The sequence below is a fragment of the Macaca mulatta genome, chromosome 17 (genome assembly GCF_049350105.2).
Source record: "Macaca mulatta isolate MMU2019108-1 chromosome 17, T2T-MMU8v2.0, whole genome shotgun sequence".
Taxonomy (NCBI): domain Eukaryota; kingdom Metazoa; phylum Chordata; class Mammalia; order Primates; family Cercopithecidae; genus Macaca; species Macaca mulatta.
The window spans coordinates 16,565,124-16,584,418 of NC_133422.1; the positions used below are offsets into that span (position 1 = coordinate 16,565,124).

The window sequence follows — 19,295 nt, forward strand, 5'->3', positions numbered from 1 at the left end:
GACACAGAGGTGGCTAGATGTTACGATGAAGTAGACCGGGTGTGGTAGCTCACGTCTGTAATCCCAGCACTTTGGACGGATCGCCTGAGGTCAGGAGTTCAAGACCAGCCTGGCCAACATGGTGAAACCCCATCTCTAGTAAAAAACACAAAAACTAGCGGGGTGTGGTGGCGCCCACCTATAATCCCAGCTACTTGGGAGACTGAGGCAGGAGAATCACTTGAACCCGGGAGGCAGAGGTTGCAGTGAGTGGAGATTGTGCCACTGCACTCCAGCCTGGGTGACAAGAGCTAAACTCCATCTCAAAAAAAAAAAAAAAAAAAAGATGAGGAATGGGAGAAAATCCATATGAAGAAGGTGGGGTGAGGAGTGAGTGGGAAGCAAGAAAACAAAGCCAGTGAATATAAACCACTTTTTCAAGAGAAGGTTGCTTGTGAAGGAGACAGGGGCTAGAGCTGGAAGGGCACAGCAGGGTCAATGGAGAGGGTTCTGGGAAATATGTGATGGAGGGGAAAAGGCTGAATACACAAGAGATGAAACACATGGACAGGATTACATTTTGACAAGGTGGAAGGAGATGTAGAGGTCAAAAGATCGGCCTTAGAAAAGACACATCATCTCCTGTAGAAGGATGAAAAGAGAAAATGGGTGCCCTATTCGATTCTGATATTTCTGAGCTTTTTCTCTTTTCTTCAAAGGAAAAAAAAAGGAAGTCTAAGGAAAAAAAAATGTTTTCAGGCCATTCAATTTCTACTGTCTACAATTAGGGTGAACACACATAAGTTTATACTATATTGTTGGGTTTGTATATTTTCAAAATAAGATCCAACTCAGGAAAAGTATAAAGGCAAGATCAAGTTTACATACATTAGTGTCAATTTTGTTTAAATCTACATGTTCATTATAAATATATAGGGCTGTTTCTCATTACCTAGAATGATGGCTGGGTAATAAGACAGACTGGATACATTCCAGTCAGAAACCTACCATCGTTCAACGTGTAGCGATGAAAACGTCTGCGAAGCTGCTTCTCGAGTAAATAATTTGAACCCACACTGTGTGTCCCTGATTCCTTTGACACAAAGGAACCACACCAGAAAGTGGAACCCATACATGAGAAGAGTACGGAAGTAAGAACGCTGAAAACAAAGACAAAATATAAATGACTTTTCTATTCATCTGTAAAGGAGACACTGAAAACACCTGGTTGTAGACAAGTGTATTTTAATATTTAATTGACTGGTAGATCTTACATAAGAACACCACTGTTCCATGAGCTTCACCAGCAAAGTACATTAAAGAAACAGCAAGGATGCCTACTTCTTGGAGCAGAGCAGAGGCACTAGGAAGCAGTTACTCATTTCCTGGAGGTTAAGTCAGACAAGAAAAATCACAAGACTGTGAGTGGCCAGGGCTTTAGCCTACCAGGAGAAACAGGTTAGGGGCTGCTGTGAGCAAGGAGAACATCTTGTTGACTTACATATTTTACGCTGCTTTGCCCCACTTACATTTCAGTTTCAAAAAAGATGTCAGTTTCCAGGATGTATTGACAAAATAAAACACAGATACAAGCCTGCAGGTGATACTTAACTAGTGAGAATACTGACAGAAGACATAGAGTATCATGAAGGTTATGGACTAGAAAGGAGTTTGAAACAAACACCTGGTCTTTCTAAATATGCCAGAGATCTAATTAAATACATTTAAAATATTGAGTTCTTTAATACTTTGGATATTAAAATTAAGTAGGTTTTAATCCCATCTGAAGTTTCACCATTGTGATTAATTTTATTAGTAGTAACAATATTCCATTATTCATAAAACATTGTACACTTTAAAACATAAGAACATAAGATTATTATCACTGTATTCCAGACTTTCATATTCAAGATTTAATAAAAGATAGGATCTTTTAAAAAAATAAAATAACAAAATATTTTTTTAGAGACAGACGCCTTCTGTTGTCTAGGCTAGAGTCCAGTGGTGTGGTCATGGCTCACTGCAGCCTCAAATTCCTAGGCTCAAGTGATCCTCCTGCCTCAACCTACAGAACAGCTGGGATCACAGGCATGTGCCACTACACCCAGCTCCTTTAAGACAGGCTCTTTTAAAATGTTCCTTAGTTAAGGCAAGAGACTCAAGTAATGATGCTTTACTTAACGTATACAAGCAACCTATTCAGAGTCTATAAGAACATTTAATATCTCATACTATAGGATAAAGGTCCCTTCCTCCTTTTGGCTTTTGCTTTTCAAAATTATAATGTTTAGTATCATTCTTCCTTTGCATGGCTTTTTCTATCATCATCAAATAGAACCACAGTAGAACAGAATAACACAGAAAAAGCACCAAATCAGGCCAGATGTGGTGGCTCACACCTATAATCCCAGCACTTTGGGAGGCTGAGGCAGGTGGATTACCTGAGGTCAGGAGTTCGAGACCAGCCTGGCCAACATGGCGAAACCCCGTCTCTACTAGAAATAAAACATTAGCCAGGTGTGGTGGCACACACCTGTAGTCCCAGCTACTCAGGAGGCTGAGGCAGGAGAATTGCTTGAACTTGGGAGGTGGAGGTTGCAATGAGCCGAGATGGTGCCACTGTACCCTAGCCTGGGTGACAGAGTGAGACTCCAACTCAAAAAGAAAAAGAAAAGAAAAAGCACCAAACTGAGCAGGCCTATATGTAAATCCTGGCTCCATTACTAATTAGCAGGGTGACCTTGAACAAGTTACTTCAACCCTCTAAATCCATTTCCTCACTGATAAAACGAGAATAATGCCTACCTCACAAAGTTATTATAAGAATTAAATGAGATTATTTTAAAGAACATAGCCAAGTGTTTGGCACAGAAAATAACAGGAACTCAATAATGTTTTTCATAAAGGAAGAAAGCTTGAAAGCTTACTTTACTAGCCTGACCACAATTTTACTTATGTATTAAATAGGGCAGGAAGGAAAGGAAGAATAAAATACTTATCTATAAGGTATGTAAAATAAACTTTTAAAAATGATCTAGCACTTCTCATTTATCATCTAGAATCATTAGTTATGGTTTGATGTAAATATATCTTACCTCTCTAAGTAGATAGGGCAGAAACCTCATCTTAAAATACTTTAGGAATCTCACAACAGCTTGCTCAGTGCCTTCCATATAAAATACTTCCAATAAATACTGGTTGACTGATTAAACCTCCAAAAGAGCACTTACGCTTAGGAAAGGAACAAACAGAAATTGAAAGATAGAAAAATAAAAATTAAAGGTAGAATAACAACACCTATAAATTATTCTCCTTGAGTGATTTTAATGTGATTTGAGTGAGCTTATTTGTTAGCAAATAAAACTATTCATGACTGCTTTTGCTTGGATGTTACTATAGCATTTTTGTTTGTATGTTTTAGGATAATGGCTATTTTTTTAAAAAGCAGAAAAATGTAGAGTTCACATGAAGTCCTTAAGTTATTTGATTTCTAACATATTTAAAAGCTTAACAAGGTTAGCCACAAACAAGAGAATCTTGTTTTTATTTTTAGAACTTTGCAAAATCTCTTAAAATTTAGAAGATACCTAAAATATAGTATACACTTATTTAGTTAAGTGAAGCTACTAAAAGAGAGTAGGCTTATATGATCTTCTGAAATGGCCATTTAAAACATTAAGGAAAACAATTTTAACTGTTTCAGTGTTAACGCTAATATCTTCAATGTTTATAAAATGTAAACAAGAAATTAATTTGGGTGAAATTTAAAGCTGACTGCTAATTTCATTATCTTAAAATAAGAAGTTCAAAGAGGTCCCAGGACTTAAGCAAAGACTCTTTAAACAAAAACTAAAAACATTAAATAACCACTAATGGATTCTATTTTTGAATCCTTTTAAAATGATAAATTCAAGAATAGCCAGGCAGTATATAAACATTATGTTGTACAGAACACATGGGAATATAAGCACTTTTAAGGATGATACAAGACTCCATCAGGGCAGGGTCATGTTTGTCTTCCAAGGGAGAAGTAAAAGAGGTGGTAGAATAATTGAGAAATGTAGAAAAATATTAAGGAAAGATGTTTCTGAACATTATGCAATAAGCTATTGAATGTTATCCTGATTAGTTCGTTTATAATTTTCTCATTGTCCACAGATTGACCACCATGCAAGGGTTTATATTACTGACAGCACATGAAGGGGAATGGAAAGCAATGCTGCAGTTTTCTGGACATGAGGCACATGCATGTCCGGTGCCTCTTGGAGACAACCTTTTATGAGACAGGTATGGTTCTGTAAGAATAGGCTGGACTTGAACAAGCCTACTGAGCAGCAGTTGTCACAGCATCTGCAGCAGACAACCAATGATCTCTAGTGAGTATCACAGGTTATCCTTCCTTTCTACAGAATGGCAGCCAGTTCTGTGGGAACCCAAGAGCACTAAATCAAACACTAGATTTTAGAGATGAAAGAATGGATGGATAGAGACAAGATAAATTATAAATCTGTGGCTCCTGCAATTGATCCCTTGATACCTGGCTAAGAGCAGTACTAGGTAAAATATTTAGACCAAAGCATAGTCTCATTTAAATACCAGTGTATTTCTAGGAAAAATTCAGAGTTTTCAACCAATGCAAGATCTAAGTGAAAAGAATTTACACCATGAAAAACAAAACCAAAACACATGGCTCCTTTCTACAGCCACCACCAACAAATACAAGGATTATCCCTTGGCTGTATTACTCACTGGCTCCTAAGTCTGTCTTTGGCTATCTATTTCTCCAAACTATCTTTTTTCCTACACCAAGTAGATATCCTTTTTCATCTAATTAATGTATTTTGTTAAAAAAAAAAAAAAGAAAAAAATTTACTTACAAAACCATTAAATTAGTTTGGTTTATTTTCATTAGCTGTTTTTGTGTGCAAAAACAAATTTTTATTTTTATTTTGAGGAGGAGTCTTATTCTGTCAGCCAGGCTGGAGTGCAGTGGCCTGATCTCAGTTCACCGGCAACCTCTGCCTCCCGGGTTCAAGCGATTCTCCTGCCTCAGTCTCCCAAGTAGCTGGGATCACCACACCCGGCTAATTTTTACATTATTAGTAGAGACGGGGTTTTACCACGTTGGCTAGGCTGGTCTCAAACTCCTAACCTCAGGTGATCCACCCGCCTCAGCCTCCCAAAGTGCTGGGATTACAGGTGTGAGCCACTGTGTCTGGCCTATTTGTTATTTCAACACAGGTAACTGTATTTATAATATCACACTATTTTCTACAAACAACCTAATATTTCAGGTTTTATCCCATGTTATTAAATAGTCTCCATTATCATCAGCTTTACTGGCTGCACATTTAATCTAGGGCTATAGCTGTATTTCCTATTGTGGGAATTTAGCATTTAATAGTTTCTACTACAATTTTATATCTATCTATATATATACTATTTTATAAGTATACATATATGTTATTTTATAATTATACACATATATATAAAATGTGCTGAACATCTTAGACACATACTTTTCTTTTTCTTATCCCCTGTGCATTGGTAAATTGATGAAGTTGGATTAATTCCAAGCTCTCTTCCCATTTTAAATACCTAGGAGTGTGCTATTCTGTATGGTTAACAGATTAACGTTTTTTAAACATCAGTGAGAATCTCTAGGATACATAGAATACTAGACTAGGTGCTAGTAAAACAATTACTTCTAAAAAAAGGAGAAGGGGCCAGGCGTGGTGGCTCACACTTGTAATCCCAGCACTTTGGGAGGCCAAGGAGGGCAGATGATGAGGTCAGGAGTTCGAGATGAAAAGCAAAACCGTCTCTACTAAAAATACAAAAATTAGCTGGGTGTGGTGGTGCATGCCTGTAATCCCAGCTACTAGGGAGGCTGAGGCAGGAGAATCGCTTGAATGCAGGAGACAGAGGTTGCAGTGAGCCGAGACTGCATCACTGCACTCCAGCTTGGGTGACAGAGCTAGACTGCGTCTCAAAAACAAAACAAAACAAAACAAAACAAAACAAAAAAACAGGCGGGGCATGGTGGCTCATGCCTGTAATCCCAGCACTTTGGGAGGCCAAGGCAAGTGGCTCACCTAAAGTCAGGAGTTTGAGACCAGCTTGGCCAACATGGTGAAACCCCTTCTACTAAAAATATAAAAATTAGCCAGGCATGATGGTGCGTGCCTGTAATCTCAGCTTCTTGGGAGACTGAGGCAGGAGAATCGCTTGAACCTGGGAGGCAGAGGTTGCATTGTGCTGAGATTGCACCACTGCACTCCATCCTGGGTGACAGAGCAAGACTCTGTCTCAAAAATAAATAAATAAAAAATAAAAAGAGAGTATGGGCTTCTGTACTTCAATACAATCCTTAAAAGGTTTTGTCACTCTGTCATCAATATATCTTTTTTAAAAATTAAAATTTCTACGTATCTCTTTTCTGAATCATTGGGGGAAAGGTTCAACCTTTTATTCCACTGGTTCTCAAAGCCTCGTGTGCATAAGAGTGACCTGGGAAATTGTTACTCTAGTTTTTCTAGCATAATCTACAAAATGAAAAATTAAACATCTTTAGTGACATTTTTATACCCTAAAAAGGCAGTTGCAAACTTGTCAAATTTTACAGCATAGTGTTTTTCTAAGGGGAATGAGGTTAAAAAATAAATTTAAACTCTGAATAAAACTCAAAACAAAGCACTTAACTGTGCCAATGTTAGAAAAAAATAAAGGCAAGTTGATTGGTTAAAAAATGCATCATTTATGCCAGGTGCAGTGGCTCACACCTGTAATCTTAGCACTTTGGGAGGCCGAGGCAGGCGGATTACCTGAGCTCAGGAGTTCAAGACCAGGCTGGGCAACACAGTGAAACCCTGTCTCTACTAAAATACAAAATCATAGCCAGGTGTGGCGGTGTGTGCTTGTAGTCCCAGCTACTCGAGAGGCTGAGGCAGAATAACTGCTTGAACTCGGGAAGTGGAGGTTGCACAGTGAGCCAAGATCATGCCACTGCACTCCAGCCTGGGCAACAGAGGGAGACTCCGTCTCAAAAAAAAGAAAAAAGCATAATTTAGAAGTTTGTTTTATAACTGAACAGATTCTCTTTGTCTTAAAAATATATTAAAAAGAACTGCTTGCATCCTAAGGCAAAGCGAAATCCATATCCTCTTGTATACCCTTAAAAAAAAATCAATTCTAAAATGTGCCAATCCTTCATAAGCTTTCCACAATTAAAACATCATTTTCTTTTGAAAGGAACCTCATGTTTAAGAGATTAGACAGAAAAGCCAATTTCTTGCCAAATATATATGTAAAAAAGGAAATAAAAGCCAATTAATTGGCTGTCCCATGCCAATTAATGAAGTCTCACCTGAGCAATTGATTCTTTTTCCAAATGAGCTCGAGATCCACATGCTATAGCCATTTGATTCTGAGGAAAAAAGCAGAGATAGTTTTTCAATATTTAAATATCACTAATAAAAATATTTATTTTCAATGAGAATGTCTCATTTTTAGAAACTGATTTTTAAAAAAGTTGACATTAAAAATCTTTTAAAGGTTTATTGAAGAGTTCAGAATATGTACAACTTTGAGAAGCCTAATCATACTTACTAACAGGACACTAAATTTTGCTTAAATAGGGCTAAATATAAGGGGCATGCATTATGTTAAAATTCTTAACTTTAAATAATATTTTCTGTGTGAAAAACTATATTATTTGAGAGAAAAATTAGTGGCATGAGAAAGAAAAGGGTTATCTGTAGATGACATAATTATATACCTTGAAAATCAAAGAATAGCAACTGAAAAACTATATTAGAAACAAAAGAATTTTAAAAGATGAGTAGTCACAAAATGAATATATACAGAACTTTAGACGTCACATGTACAAACAATAATCACAAGATATAATCAAAGACAGCATTTATAACATCAATAAAAATGAAAAACCTAGAAATAAAGTTTATAAGAAATGTAGAAAGTTTAGACAAGATCTAAATACACGAAACACATAAATGCTAACAAGGAAAACAAAAGAATTAAACACACAGGTCTTGTCATGATGGATGAGAGGATATAATAACAGCATTAAAAAGTCAATGCTTCCTAAATTAATACCAATAAAAATACCAAAATGATTTTTAATTGAGTTAAACAAGCTGATTTTAGAGTTACCATTTAAAAAAAAAAAGTCCTTGTTAGTATAGTTGTGAGAAAATGAAAAATTTTTTAAAAGAGAAGCAAAAATAAGAAAAGAGCCAGGAAAACTCAAGAGTAAAGAAGAACTCATCACAAAAAATTTAAAAATATATGACAAAGCTACAATAATTCAAACTAAGGTGCTGGAATGTGAACAGACAAATCCATGGACAATTCCATGGATAGAATGGAAAGGCCAGGAAACACATACACAAAGCCATATGAGTACTTAGAATATGATAAAGATGACCTTTTAACTCAGTGGGAAAAAGATGAACTGACAAATGGTGTGGGACATAGTGGTAGCCACTTGGAAACCCAATTAAGTTGGACTTGAGCTTCTTAACTGAATACTGGGATACAGTCCAGATACATCAAAGATTTAAATGTAAAATATCAGAAATCATTTTGTAAATGATCTCAAGGAAGGCACAAGTACAAAAAACCAGAAGACTGATCAATTTGATAATAACATTTTAAAGAATTGTATGACAAAATAACAAAAAATCCAACCATATTCAAAACTAAAAGACAAAAAAACTGGGGGAAAATATTGGCAATTTATGCTACAGACAGAAGGTTAATTTCCAAAATGCATAAAGTGCATCTACTAATTATTTTTAAAAGTACCCAAAAATACAGTTGGAAAAGAGGCAAAGACTAGAAACAGAGTACACAAAAGAGGAAGTGAAAATAGCTCTTGAACAACTGAAAGAAAAGATCTTCAATTACACTTATACCAAGAGTAATGCAAATAAAACCTATACTTTTTTTTTTTTTTTTACCACACTGTGCCTGCACACTCTCTAGCAACAGCAATTTGAAACGTTATCAAAATTACAAATATACATATAACGTGACCCAGCAATTCCAACAATTCTTCTGATAAATATACTTGCATATGTGTAAAATGACTTTCATAGAGGTTAATCATTTCAGTATTTGAAGTAGCAAACCTGCATGTCCATCTGAAGGGACTGGCTATGAAGATGTGAAAGAATGAGGAAGGTCTTTATGCATAAATGTAGTTCAATCTCCAAGATACATTGTTAAGTAGAAACAAGAGAACAGTGTATAGTATCACACTTTGCAATTTTAAAAAGAATACATAAACAGTATGCATCTTTCCAATAAAAGAAATGAGTAACACTAGTTATTTTTGAGGGTAACTGAGAGATGAAAAGTGGAGCTAGTTTCACTGTATATCTTTCTTATACCATTTGAATTTTGAATGACTAATGAAAATAAATTTAAAAGTACTCATTATAAAAAAATTTGCAAGTATATAAATTTACATATATAAATGATAATTATTTTAAAGAGAAAACTCATGTATTATCTCACTACCTAAAAGCAGCTACTGTTTTAAACTGTGTACATTTCTTTGTATTCTTTTTTCTTTACATTAAAAAAAACCATAGCTCAAATTTACTCATGTATGTCATGTTCTTTTTCACCTAGTTTTTTCATGTTAAAGTTTATTGTTTTTATACTTTTTATTATGGGTATTTTCAAACATACACAAAACTAGAAAGAACAGGAAAATGAAGCACCACATACCTACTACCTAGCTTCAATAATTAGCAACACATTGCCAATCTTGTTCCATGTAAAGCCCCCCCACCACCACCCCACCCAACCTGAGACTACTTTGAAATGAATTCTAGACATCATATGTTACAAATTCATATACATGTCAATCATAATACCACTATGATACCCAAAACATCAATAATTCCTTAATACCATTAGATATACAGATTTCAAATTTGCCTAATTATCTCTTATATGTTTTCAGTTTGTTTGAATGAATGGCCAAATAAAATCCATACAGGGCTGGGTGCAGTGGCTCATGCCTGTAATCCCAGCACTTTGGGTGGCCAAGGTGGGCAGATCACAAGATCAAGAGATGGAGACTATCCTGGCCAACATCGTGAAACCCCTCTCTAGTAAAAATACAAAAATTAGCTGGGCATGGTGGCGCATGCCTGTAGTCCCAGCCACCTGGGAGGCTGCAGCAGGAGAATCACTTGAACTCAGGAGGTGAGGTTGCAGTGAGCTGAGATTGCGCCATTGCACTCCAGCCTGGGAGACAAGAGTGAAACTGTCTAAAATCCATCCATCCATCCATCCATCCATCCATCCATCCATCCATCCATCCATCCATCCATCCATCCATCCATCAATCCATACAAATCAGTTGGTATTTCTTTTATCGGTGGGTTCTCCCTACCTCTTTAAATTTTTTTTCTTGTAACTTGTTGAAGAAACCACATTGTTTGCTCTAGAGTTTCCTACGTTTCAGATATTGCTGACTGCACCCCCATGGTGACATTTAACATGTCCTTCTGTCCCCTGTACTTCCTCTAAACTGGTAGTTAGATTCAGAGGCTTGATAAGATTCAGGTTGGATTACCTTTCAACAATTTGTCATAACAGTGCTGCATGGTAGTTTTTCTTTTTCATGTCAGTTGTAAGGGCTATACAATATTTTAATGTACAGATTTACCATTACTTTGACTATTTGCCTATTTGTTGTCCTTTCTAATTTTATGTTATAGAAAGGTAACTGAAAGAACATCTTTGATTATAAAACTCTACCTGTATTTTAGATTTCCTTCTTTGGAGAGAGACGTACATATAAAATACTAAGTTAAAAGTCTGTATGCATATGGGCCAAATTTTCCTTTAAGAGGTTCTTTACCGGTAATCCAAGTACTTTGGGAGGCCGAAGTGGGTGCATCACTTGAGACCAGGAGTTTGAGACCAGCCTTGGCAACATAGCGAAACCCCATCTCTATTAAAAATACAAAAATTGGCCAGGCATGGTGGTGTGCCCCTGTAGTCCCAGCTACTTGGAGGCCGAGGCAGGAACCACTGCACTCCAGCCTGGGCAACAGAGCGATAACTTGTCTCAAAAAAAAAAAAAAAAAAAAAGGTTCCTTACATTCCCAGTAACTGGTATGATATTGACTATTAAACCAAATTCTTGTCAGTTCTAGTTATTCTAACTTATTAATTAAAAAAAAAAAAAAAACTTTTGGGGGATGTTTTAGCTATCCATATTTTCTTTTAAGAATTTTCTCAGCTGGGCACGGTGGCTTCTGCCGGTAATCCTAGCACTTTGGGAGGCCAAGGTGGGCAGATCACCTGAGGTCTGGAGTTGAAGACCAGTCTGGCCAACATGGTGAAACATTGTTTCTACTAAAAATACAAAAACTAGCCAGGCGTGGTGGCTCATGCCTGTAATCTCAGCTACTCAGGAGGCTGAGGCAGGAGAACTGCTTGAACCTGGGAGGTGGAGGTTGCAGTGAGACAAGATTGCGCCATCACACTCCAGCTTCAGCAACAGAGCAAGACTCCATCTCAAAAAAAAAAAAAAAAAAAAAAAGAAGAATTTTCTCAGCTGGGCATGGTGGCTCATAGCTATAATCCCAGCACTTTGGGAGGCCAAGGCGGGCAGATCTCCTGAGGTCAAGAGTCCAAGACTAGCCTGGCCAACATGGCGAAACCCCACCTCTACTAAAAATACATAAATTAGCTGGCTGTGGTGGCGTGTGCCTGTAGTCCCAGCTACTTGGGAGGCTGAGGGAGGAGAATCGCTTGAACCTGGGAGGCAGAGGTTGCAGTGAGCTGAGATTGCACTACTGCACTCTAGCCTGGGCAACAGAGCAAGACTCCATCTCAGGAAAAAGAAAAAAATTCTGTTATATGCTTTGCCTACTATTTAGTAGTAAAATTTCTTCCCTTGTTTTTCTGGCAGAGGTACTTTGTGCAGAAAGGGAGAGAATGATTTTCTTAGAGAGGAAGCATGTTAAAAGTTCAAATAGCATGTGGCAAATCAGTTTTAACTTTAAACTTGAAAAGAGCAACAACACTATTGAGCAATACATAAAAAAGAACATACTTCTACATTTCGAAGATTCATGAGTAGAGTTAAAATAACACGTAATTAAACTAAAAACAAATCAAAATCCTTCATCTCAGCGTAAGTCCCCAAGAGCTTTTAAGTGTATCTGAAGAATTCTGATGTAAGAGCTGAATCCCTGATACCAATCTCATTATCAGGCAGAATTAATCTAAACGTTTTTTTCAAAAAGTTAGCTGTTCTTCAAAAACTAAAGATATCTTTGTTTTAAAAACTGCCAAATGTCTGCAGACATGGAGTCTCTTTCTTTTAAACCTCTTTTGGAGTACAACTGAATTTCCCATGGTTTTTAAATATGAATATTTAAGTTACTATGACGGTTGACTTTTAAAAGTGGTAATAAGTGAGGTAGGTGTTGTGGCCTGTGCCTGTAGTCCCAGCTACTAGGGAGGCTGAGGTAAGAGGATTGCTTGAGCCCAGGAGTTTGAGGCTGAGTCATGATGGCAGCACTGCACCCCAGCCTGGGCAACAGAACGAGATTCAAACTCATTTTAAAAAAAAAAAAAGGTGCAGTGCTTCATGCCTGTAATCCCAGCACCTTGGGAGGCCGAGGCAGGTGGGATCGCTTGAGGCCAGGAGTTCAAGACCAGCCTGGCCAACGTGGTGAAACCCCATCTCTACTAAAAGTACAAAAATCAGTCACGCATGGTGCCTGTAATCCCAGCTACTTGAGAGGCTAAGGCATGAGAATTGCTTGAACTCGGGAAGCAGAGGTTGCATGCAGCAAGCCGAGATCATGCTACTACACTCAAGCCTGGGCGACACAGTGAGACTGTCTCAAAAAAAAAAAAAAAAAAAAAAAAAAGTGGTAAGAGGTGTATTATCTTCTAGAAATAAATGCTAAATCAATCATCTTCCTCAGTACTTTTTTTTTTTTTTTTTTTAAACAGAGTCTCACTCTGTTGCCCAGGCTGGAGTACAGTGGCAAGATCTTGGCTCACTGTAACATCCACCTCCTGGGTTCAAGGAATTCTCTTGCCTCAGCTTTCCGAGTAGCTGGGATTACAGGCATGGTGCCACACCCAGCTAATTTTTTGTATTTTTAGTAGAGATGGGGTTTCACCATGTTAGCCAAGATGCTCTCCATCTCCTGACCTCATGTTCTGCCTGCCTTGGCCTCCCAAACTGCTGGGATTATAGGCATGAGCCACTGTGCTTGGCCTTTGTTTTTTGTTTTTTTAAAACAGAATCTCGCTCTGTTGCTCAGGCTGGAGTGCAGTGGCGCAATCTCAGCTCACTGCAACCTCCGCCTTCTGAGTTCAAGAGATTCTCCTGTCCCAGCTCCCAAGTAGCTGGAATTATGGGCACGCACCACCACACCCAGCTAATTTTTATATTTTCAGTAGAGACGGGGTTCTGCCATGTTGGCCAGGCTGGTCTCAAACTCTTGACCTCAGGTGATCCGCATGCCATGGCCTCCTGAAGTGCTGGGATTACAGGCATGAACCACTGTGCCCGGTCCTCAGTACTTTTTAAGTTAAATATTTTCACACAATTTACTGGAGAGAAGGAATAGACAGAAATATAGCTAATTTATATTAACAATCATAAACAGTAACAGAATTGGATCTGATGAAAAAATATCAAGCACAAAGATGAATGTTGGCCGGGTGCAGTGGCTCATGCCTGTAATCCCAGCACTTTGGGAAGCTCAGGCGGGAGGATCACTTGAGGTCAGGAGTTCAAGACCAGCCTGGTCACCATGGTGAGACCCTTTCTCTACTAAAAATACAAAAAAAGTTAGCGGAGTGTGGTGGTGGATGCCTGTAATCTCAGCTATTTGGGAGGCTGAGGCAGGAGAATCACTTGAACCCAGGAGGCAGAGGCTGCAGTGAGCTGAGATTGTGCTACTGCACTCCAGCCTGGATGATAGAGTGAGATTTCGTTTCAATTAAAAAAAAAAAAGAAAAAAGATAAATGTTAATAATTACAGTTACTGGTTGAGTGCTGAACACATGCTAAACACTTGACATACATTTCCTTATTTGTTTATTTATTTATTATGGAGTCTTCCTCTGTTGCTCAGGCTGGAGTGCAGTGGTACGATTCTGGCTCACTGCAACCTCCACCTCTTGGGCTCAAGTGATTTTCCTGCCTCAGCCTCCCAAGTAGCTGCAACTACAGGTGTGTGCCACAATGCCCAGCTAATTTTTTGTATTTTTAGTAGAGATGGGGTTTTACCATGTTGGCCAGGCTGGTCTCGAACGCCTGTCCTGAGGTTCCCAAACTGCTGGTATTACAGGGATGAGCCACTGTGCCCGGCCACATTTTCTCATTTTAATCACTACCTCAGAGTTATGAACATGGGCTCCCATTATCCACACATCACAGAAGAGGTATGTGAAGGTGGATGGATTAATTTACCCAAAGTCACATGGAATTTGAACCCAGGCCTATTTGAATTCCACATCCAAAGTTTCCACATACCGAAATGGAAACAAAAATTGGCACAGGCACTCCAAAGACAACTCTGGCTCCAATGAGGCAGAGATATAGAAATAAAGTTGAATCAATTTAGAAATTAGTAAAAGAAAAATCAGATAGTAAAATTAGTCATACTCACCCTATGAGCAGAAACAGAAACAAAGTACTGAAACAAAGTATATGAAACAAAGTACTGAGTAAAGAAAAAGTTGTATTTATTTAAAAAGTAAAGTTTTAATTTCAAAAAAACCATTTCTTTCTCAAAATACAGATACACTGTTAAAAACAAGTAATTAAAGAAAAAAATTTAAAATATCCGTAATCCCCCATCCAGTGACAACCAATATTAACGCACTGTTCTTTTATTATACACAATACATAATGTGTTGATGTTATTGCACATCTACCCATACATATCACAATGTTAACCATTTTTCAGGCCAGGTGTAGTGGCTCACGCTTGTAATCCCAGCACCTTGGGAGACTGAGGCAGGCAGATCCACAAGGTCAGGAGACTGAGATCATCCTTGCCAACATGGTGAAACCCCATCTCTACTAAAAACACAAAAATTAGCTGGGCCTGTTGGTGTGCACCTATAGTCCCAGCTACTCAGGAGGTGGAGGCAGGAGAATCGCTTCAATTGGGGAGGTGGCGGTTGCAGTGAGCCGAGATCGCGCCACTGCGCTCCAGCCTGGCAACAGAGTGAGACTCTGTCTCAAAACCAACCAACACAAAAAACCAAAAAAACCCCACAAAAAAACCACAAAAAACATTTTTCATTTAATTATGCATAATGAATAGTCATCCCATACAATAATGAATTTAACTAGTATAACTTAACATTGGACATTTTAAATTGTTTTCAATTTTTTCCTTTTTTTTTTTTTTTTAAAAAAAGCTATATTTACAAAACAAATAATAATCCTCGAAAATTTATTTTTGTATATATTCTTATTTCCTTAAGATGAATTTCTCAAGGCTGGGTCAATGGATGTGAATTACTTAAAGCTCCTGATTCATATTTTCAACTTGTTCTATAAAACATTGTATCAATTTGCACAGACTCAACACAAAAATTTGGCAACATTCATTCTTTTTCCCATTCATTTGAGGAAAGGTGAATTATTTTTTATTACAGTACAAAAAGGCTCTACCATAAGAAGCATTATGATGAAGGTGTTATGGTTAAAATGAATACTCAAAATTTCATATGGCATAAAACAGCTTCTCAAGTTGTGATAGCAACTAAAAAGCCAGTCTACTGAATATATTTAAACTGTAGCAATTCTTAAGGTTTCTCCAAATAGTATTACTGTAAGAAACAATTTTCTTTTTTTTTTTTTTGTTTTATTGGAGACCAGGTCTCACTCTGTTGCCCTGGCTGGAGTGCAGTGGTATGATCACGGCTCACTGCAGCCTCTACCTTCCAGGCTCAGGTGATCCTCCCACCTCAGCCTCCCAAGTAGCTGGGACTAGGGTGCCCGCCACCACACCTGGCTAATTTTTGTATATTCTTTTGTAGAGAAGGGGTTTCTCCATTTTGCCCAGGCTGGTCTCGAACTCCTGGGCTCAAGCTATCCACCCACCTCAGCCTCCCAAAGTGCTGGAATTAGAGGCCTGAGCCACCACGCCTGGCCAATAAAATTGTCTTTAAAAAAAAGAAAAAAAGACAGAGAACTACATCAGAATGTCGGTAATTGTTGAAGTTAGACAAACGTTTATTATACTATTCACTCTACTTTTGGTTATGTTCAAAATTCATAGTAAAAAGTTAAAAGAAAAAATAAAAAGTATGTCAACATGTATCTATATAGGATGGTTACACATGCTGAAATCTGTTCAGAAATAAGAGCATGACCCAAATAATTTCTCAGGGTTTTTCCTTATATACTATAAACTATTCCATGGAGGATCTTTATGCTTTTATATCAGTATATTCAAAACCCCATTACATTGTTAGAATATAAATATTCGGAGGAAATGGTCCATTAAAAAAGTATTAACGCAGTTTTTTCTGGGTAATAAGATATGGTTGGTTGTTTTCCTTCTTTAGGCTGTTTCTAATCTTTTTACAATGCCTTAGGGATGCTTTTATAATAAAAATATTATAAATAAAAATAAACAATAAAAATGAAACAAAATCCGTATCATACATCTGAATGCTACATCCTTTCTCTCTTTATCATTTGCCACATTGGCAGCATTTTTTCAATCAGTTGACCACCTATTTCTTCAGTGTTTTCCTAAATTACAAATGAGAAGTTACACAAATTTGGCTTATTTTAGCTATCTATTCCCTTATGAGAATTTGCCTTTTTGGTATCATTTATGACTATTTTTAAATGTAACATGGCTGTCCCATTAGAAAATGTATACAGTAGTATTCATTTGTTCCACAAATATTTGCTGAGTCCTTACTATTTACAGTATTCTAGACACTGGAGATGGAGTGATAAGGCCCCTCTTCTAGCAAAGCTTACGTTCCAGTGGGACAGAGAATTAGTGATTAACCAACACAATATATACCTCAACTTCGCCTCATCACTAGGCATGAACTTCTCTACATGAACAAATTTCTACCCAACAGGAGAATATCACTTCAAGAACCAAAATTTTCATCTTTTCAGATATAAGTCATTCTAAAATCTTATATACTTTCCTTTTTTAAATTTTTTGAGACAGTCTCGCTCTGTTGCCCAGGCTGGAGTGCAGTGGCATGATCTCGGTTCACTGCAATCTCTGCCTCCTGGGTTCAAGCAAGTCTCATGCTTCAACTTCCTTAGTAGCTGGGATTACAGACGCGCTCCACCACTCCCAGCTAGTTTTTGTATTTCTTTTTAGTAAAGATGGGGTTTTGCCATGTTGGCCAGGCTGGTCTCGAACTTCTGACCTCAAATGATGCACATACCTTGGCCTCCCAAAGTGCTGGGATTACAGACGTGAGCCACCGTGCCTGGCACTCTTTTAAATTTAAAGCATTTTCTCATGACAATCATGGGGATACTAAATTTCTAAAACTATTTTGTGGTTAGCACAAGGGGTCAGTAATCTGTGGCCTATGGGGTTACACTCAGCCTGTTTTTGAATGGCGTTTGAGCTATGAAAGGACTGGGGAGAGAAGGAGGAGGAAGAAGAGGATTGCTTTAGAGACCACATGTGAGTTACAAAGCCTGAAATATTTATTTTCTAGCCCTTCACAGGAAAAGTTTACCGTTTCCTGTTCCAGGAGATATCCACCTCTTAACTGGGTTTGTTGGCATTAAATCCCCAGTTTGATAGGCAGCCTCAGTCCTGAGCCACCTTCAATGATTTGGGAAACACACTTTGAGATCTGCTAAGACAGGTTCTCACCAAAGTTTTCTATACAGTCTACCGCTTTTTACATTTTCAAGACTGCCCTTTTATTTTTGCTGTCCTTTTATTTGTTTGATTTCACAAAGAGCTCAGCAAAATGTCTGTGTAACTGCTTGGTCTCTAAAACACATGATTTTGGAGGTTGAGTTCTCTTTTGGAAGCCTGGTTTTCTACCCATATATTGAGAGGTGAAACAAACATACCAGCTTCTTAGACTTGCTCACATGGTCCACACAAAAGGGGAGAAGGACTAACTGTGATGTTCTTTTAAGGAACCAAACTATGCATGCACATATGAATCATTGGTATGCAAAAGTTCAACTGGCCAAGGATTACTACATTAGAGAAAAAGAGCATTCAGGGTCATTAGTAAGCAGCCCAGCACGGCAGACTGAGTTGTGTGTGTGGTTAAGATCTGCTTCCGCTGGTTCTTCTTAATATAATTTTTACCCGTATCTTTTTCATATCCATTAATTCTAGTCATCTGTGGGCTAAAAAAACTAAAAACTAAGCTTGTTAAAGCTATGTCTAAATCAGAATTTAAGGGCCTTGCATGGTGACTCAGCCTGTAATCCAAGCACTTTGGGGGGCCAAGGAGGGCCAACTGCTTGAGGTCAGGAGTTCAAGACCAGCCTGGGCAGCATGGTGAAACTCCATCTGCTAAAAATACCAAACAATTAACCAGGCATGGTGGTTTGCACATGCAGTCTCAGCTACTCGGGAGGCTGAGGCACGAGATTTGCTTGAACCCTGGAAGCAGAGGTCGCAGGGAGCCAAGACTGTACCATTGCACTTCAGCCTGGGTGACAGAATGAGACCTCGTCTCAAAAAATAATAAGAATAAATAAATAAAATAATTTAAAACCTAAGTCACAGGCTGAGAAATTACTCTATGATCATGAAATACACACTTTTTAGCATTTATTTTGTCTGTTAGGGATTTTTGATTCTATTTAGAAAAGTTAAGCAACTGAACAAGTGATCATACACTTTGGGATTATTTTTTGAAAATTTATTTTTATTTTTATTATATTTTGAGACACAGTCTCTCTCTGTTGCCCAAGGTGGAGTGCAGTGGCGCAACCCCAACTCCCTGCAACCTCTGCCTCCCACGTTCCAGCGATTGTCATGCCTCAGCTTCCTGAGTAGCTGTGATTACAGGTGTGCACTACCACGCCTGGCTAATTTTCAGTAGAGATGGGATTTCGCTATGTTGGCCAGGCTGGTCTCATACTCCTGGCCTCAAGTGATCCTCCCACCTTGGCCTGTCAAAGTGCTGGGATTACAGATGTGAGCCACTATGCCTGGCCAGCATATGGTTTGCTTAGAAAAATTACTAAAAAACAAGCATATTTTAAAAAAGAGGTAGACTACCGGTTAGGAAACTGAAAATCTGAGAGGACAGCTTTGCAT

The 19,295-nt window shown here is 38.0% G+C and overlaps 1 protein-coding gene across 3 annotated transcripts in view; it reads right to left on the reverse strand.

Moving 5' to 3' along the window:
- ALG5 (ALG5 dolichyl-phosphate beta-glucosyltransferase) overlaps positions 1–19,295 on the reverse strand; it is a 50,874-nt gene that overhangs the window by 12,626 nt on the left and 18,953 nt on the right. For all 3 annotated transcript variants that reach the window (NM_001257868.1, XM_015120883.3, XM_077973560.1), the window contains 2 exon segments: positions 988–1,139; positions 7,346–7,405. In NM_001257868.1, coding sequence (NP_001244797.1) covers positions 988–1,139; positions 7,346–7,405 — 212 coding nt within the window.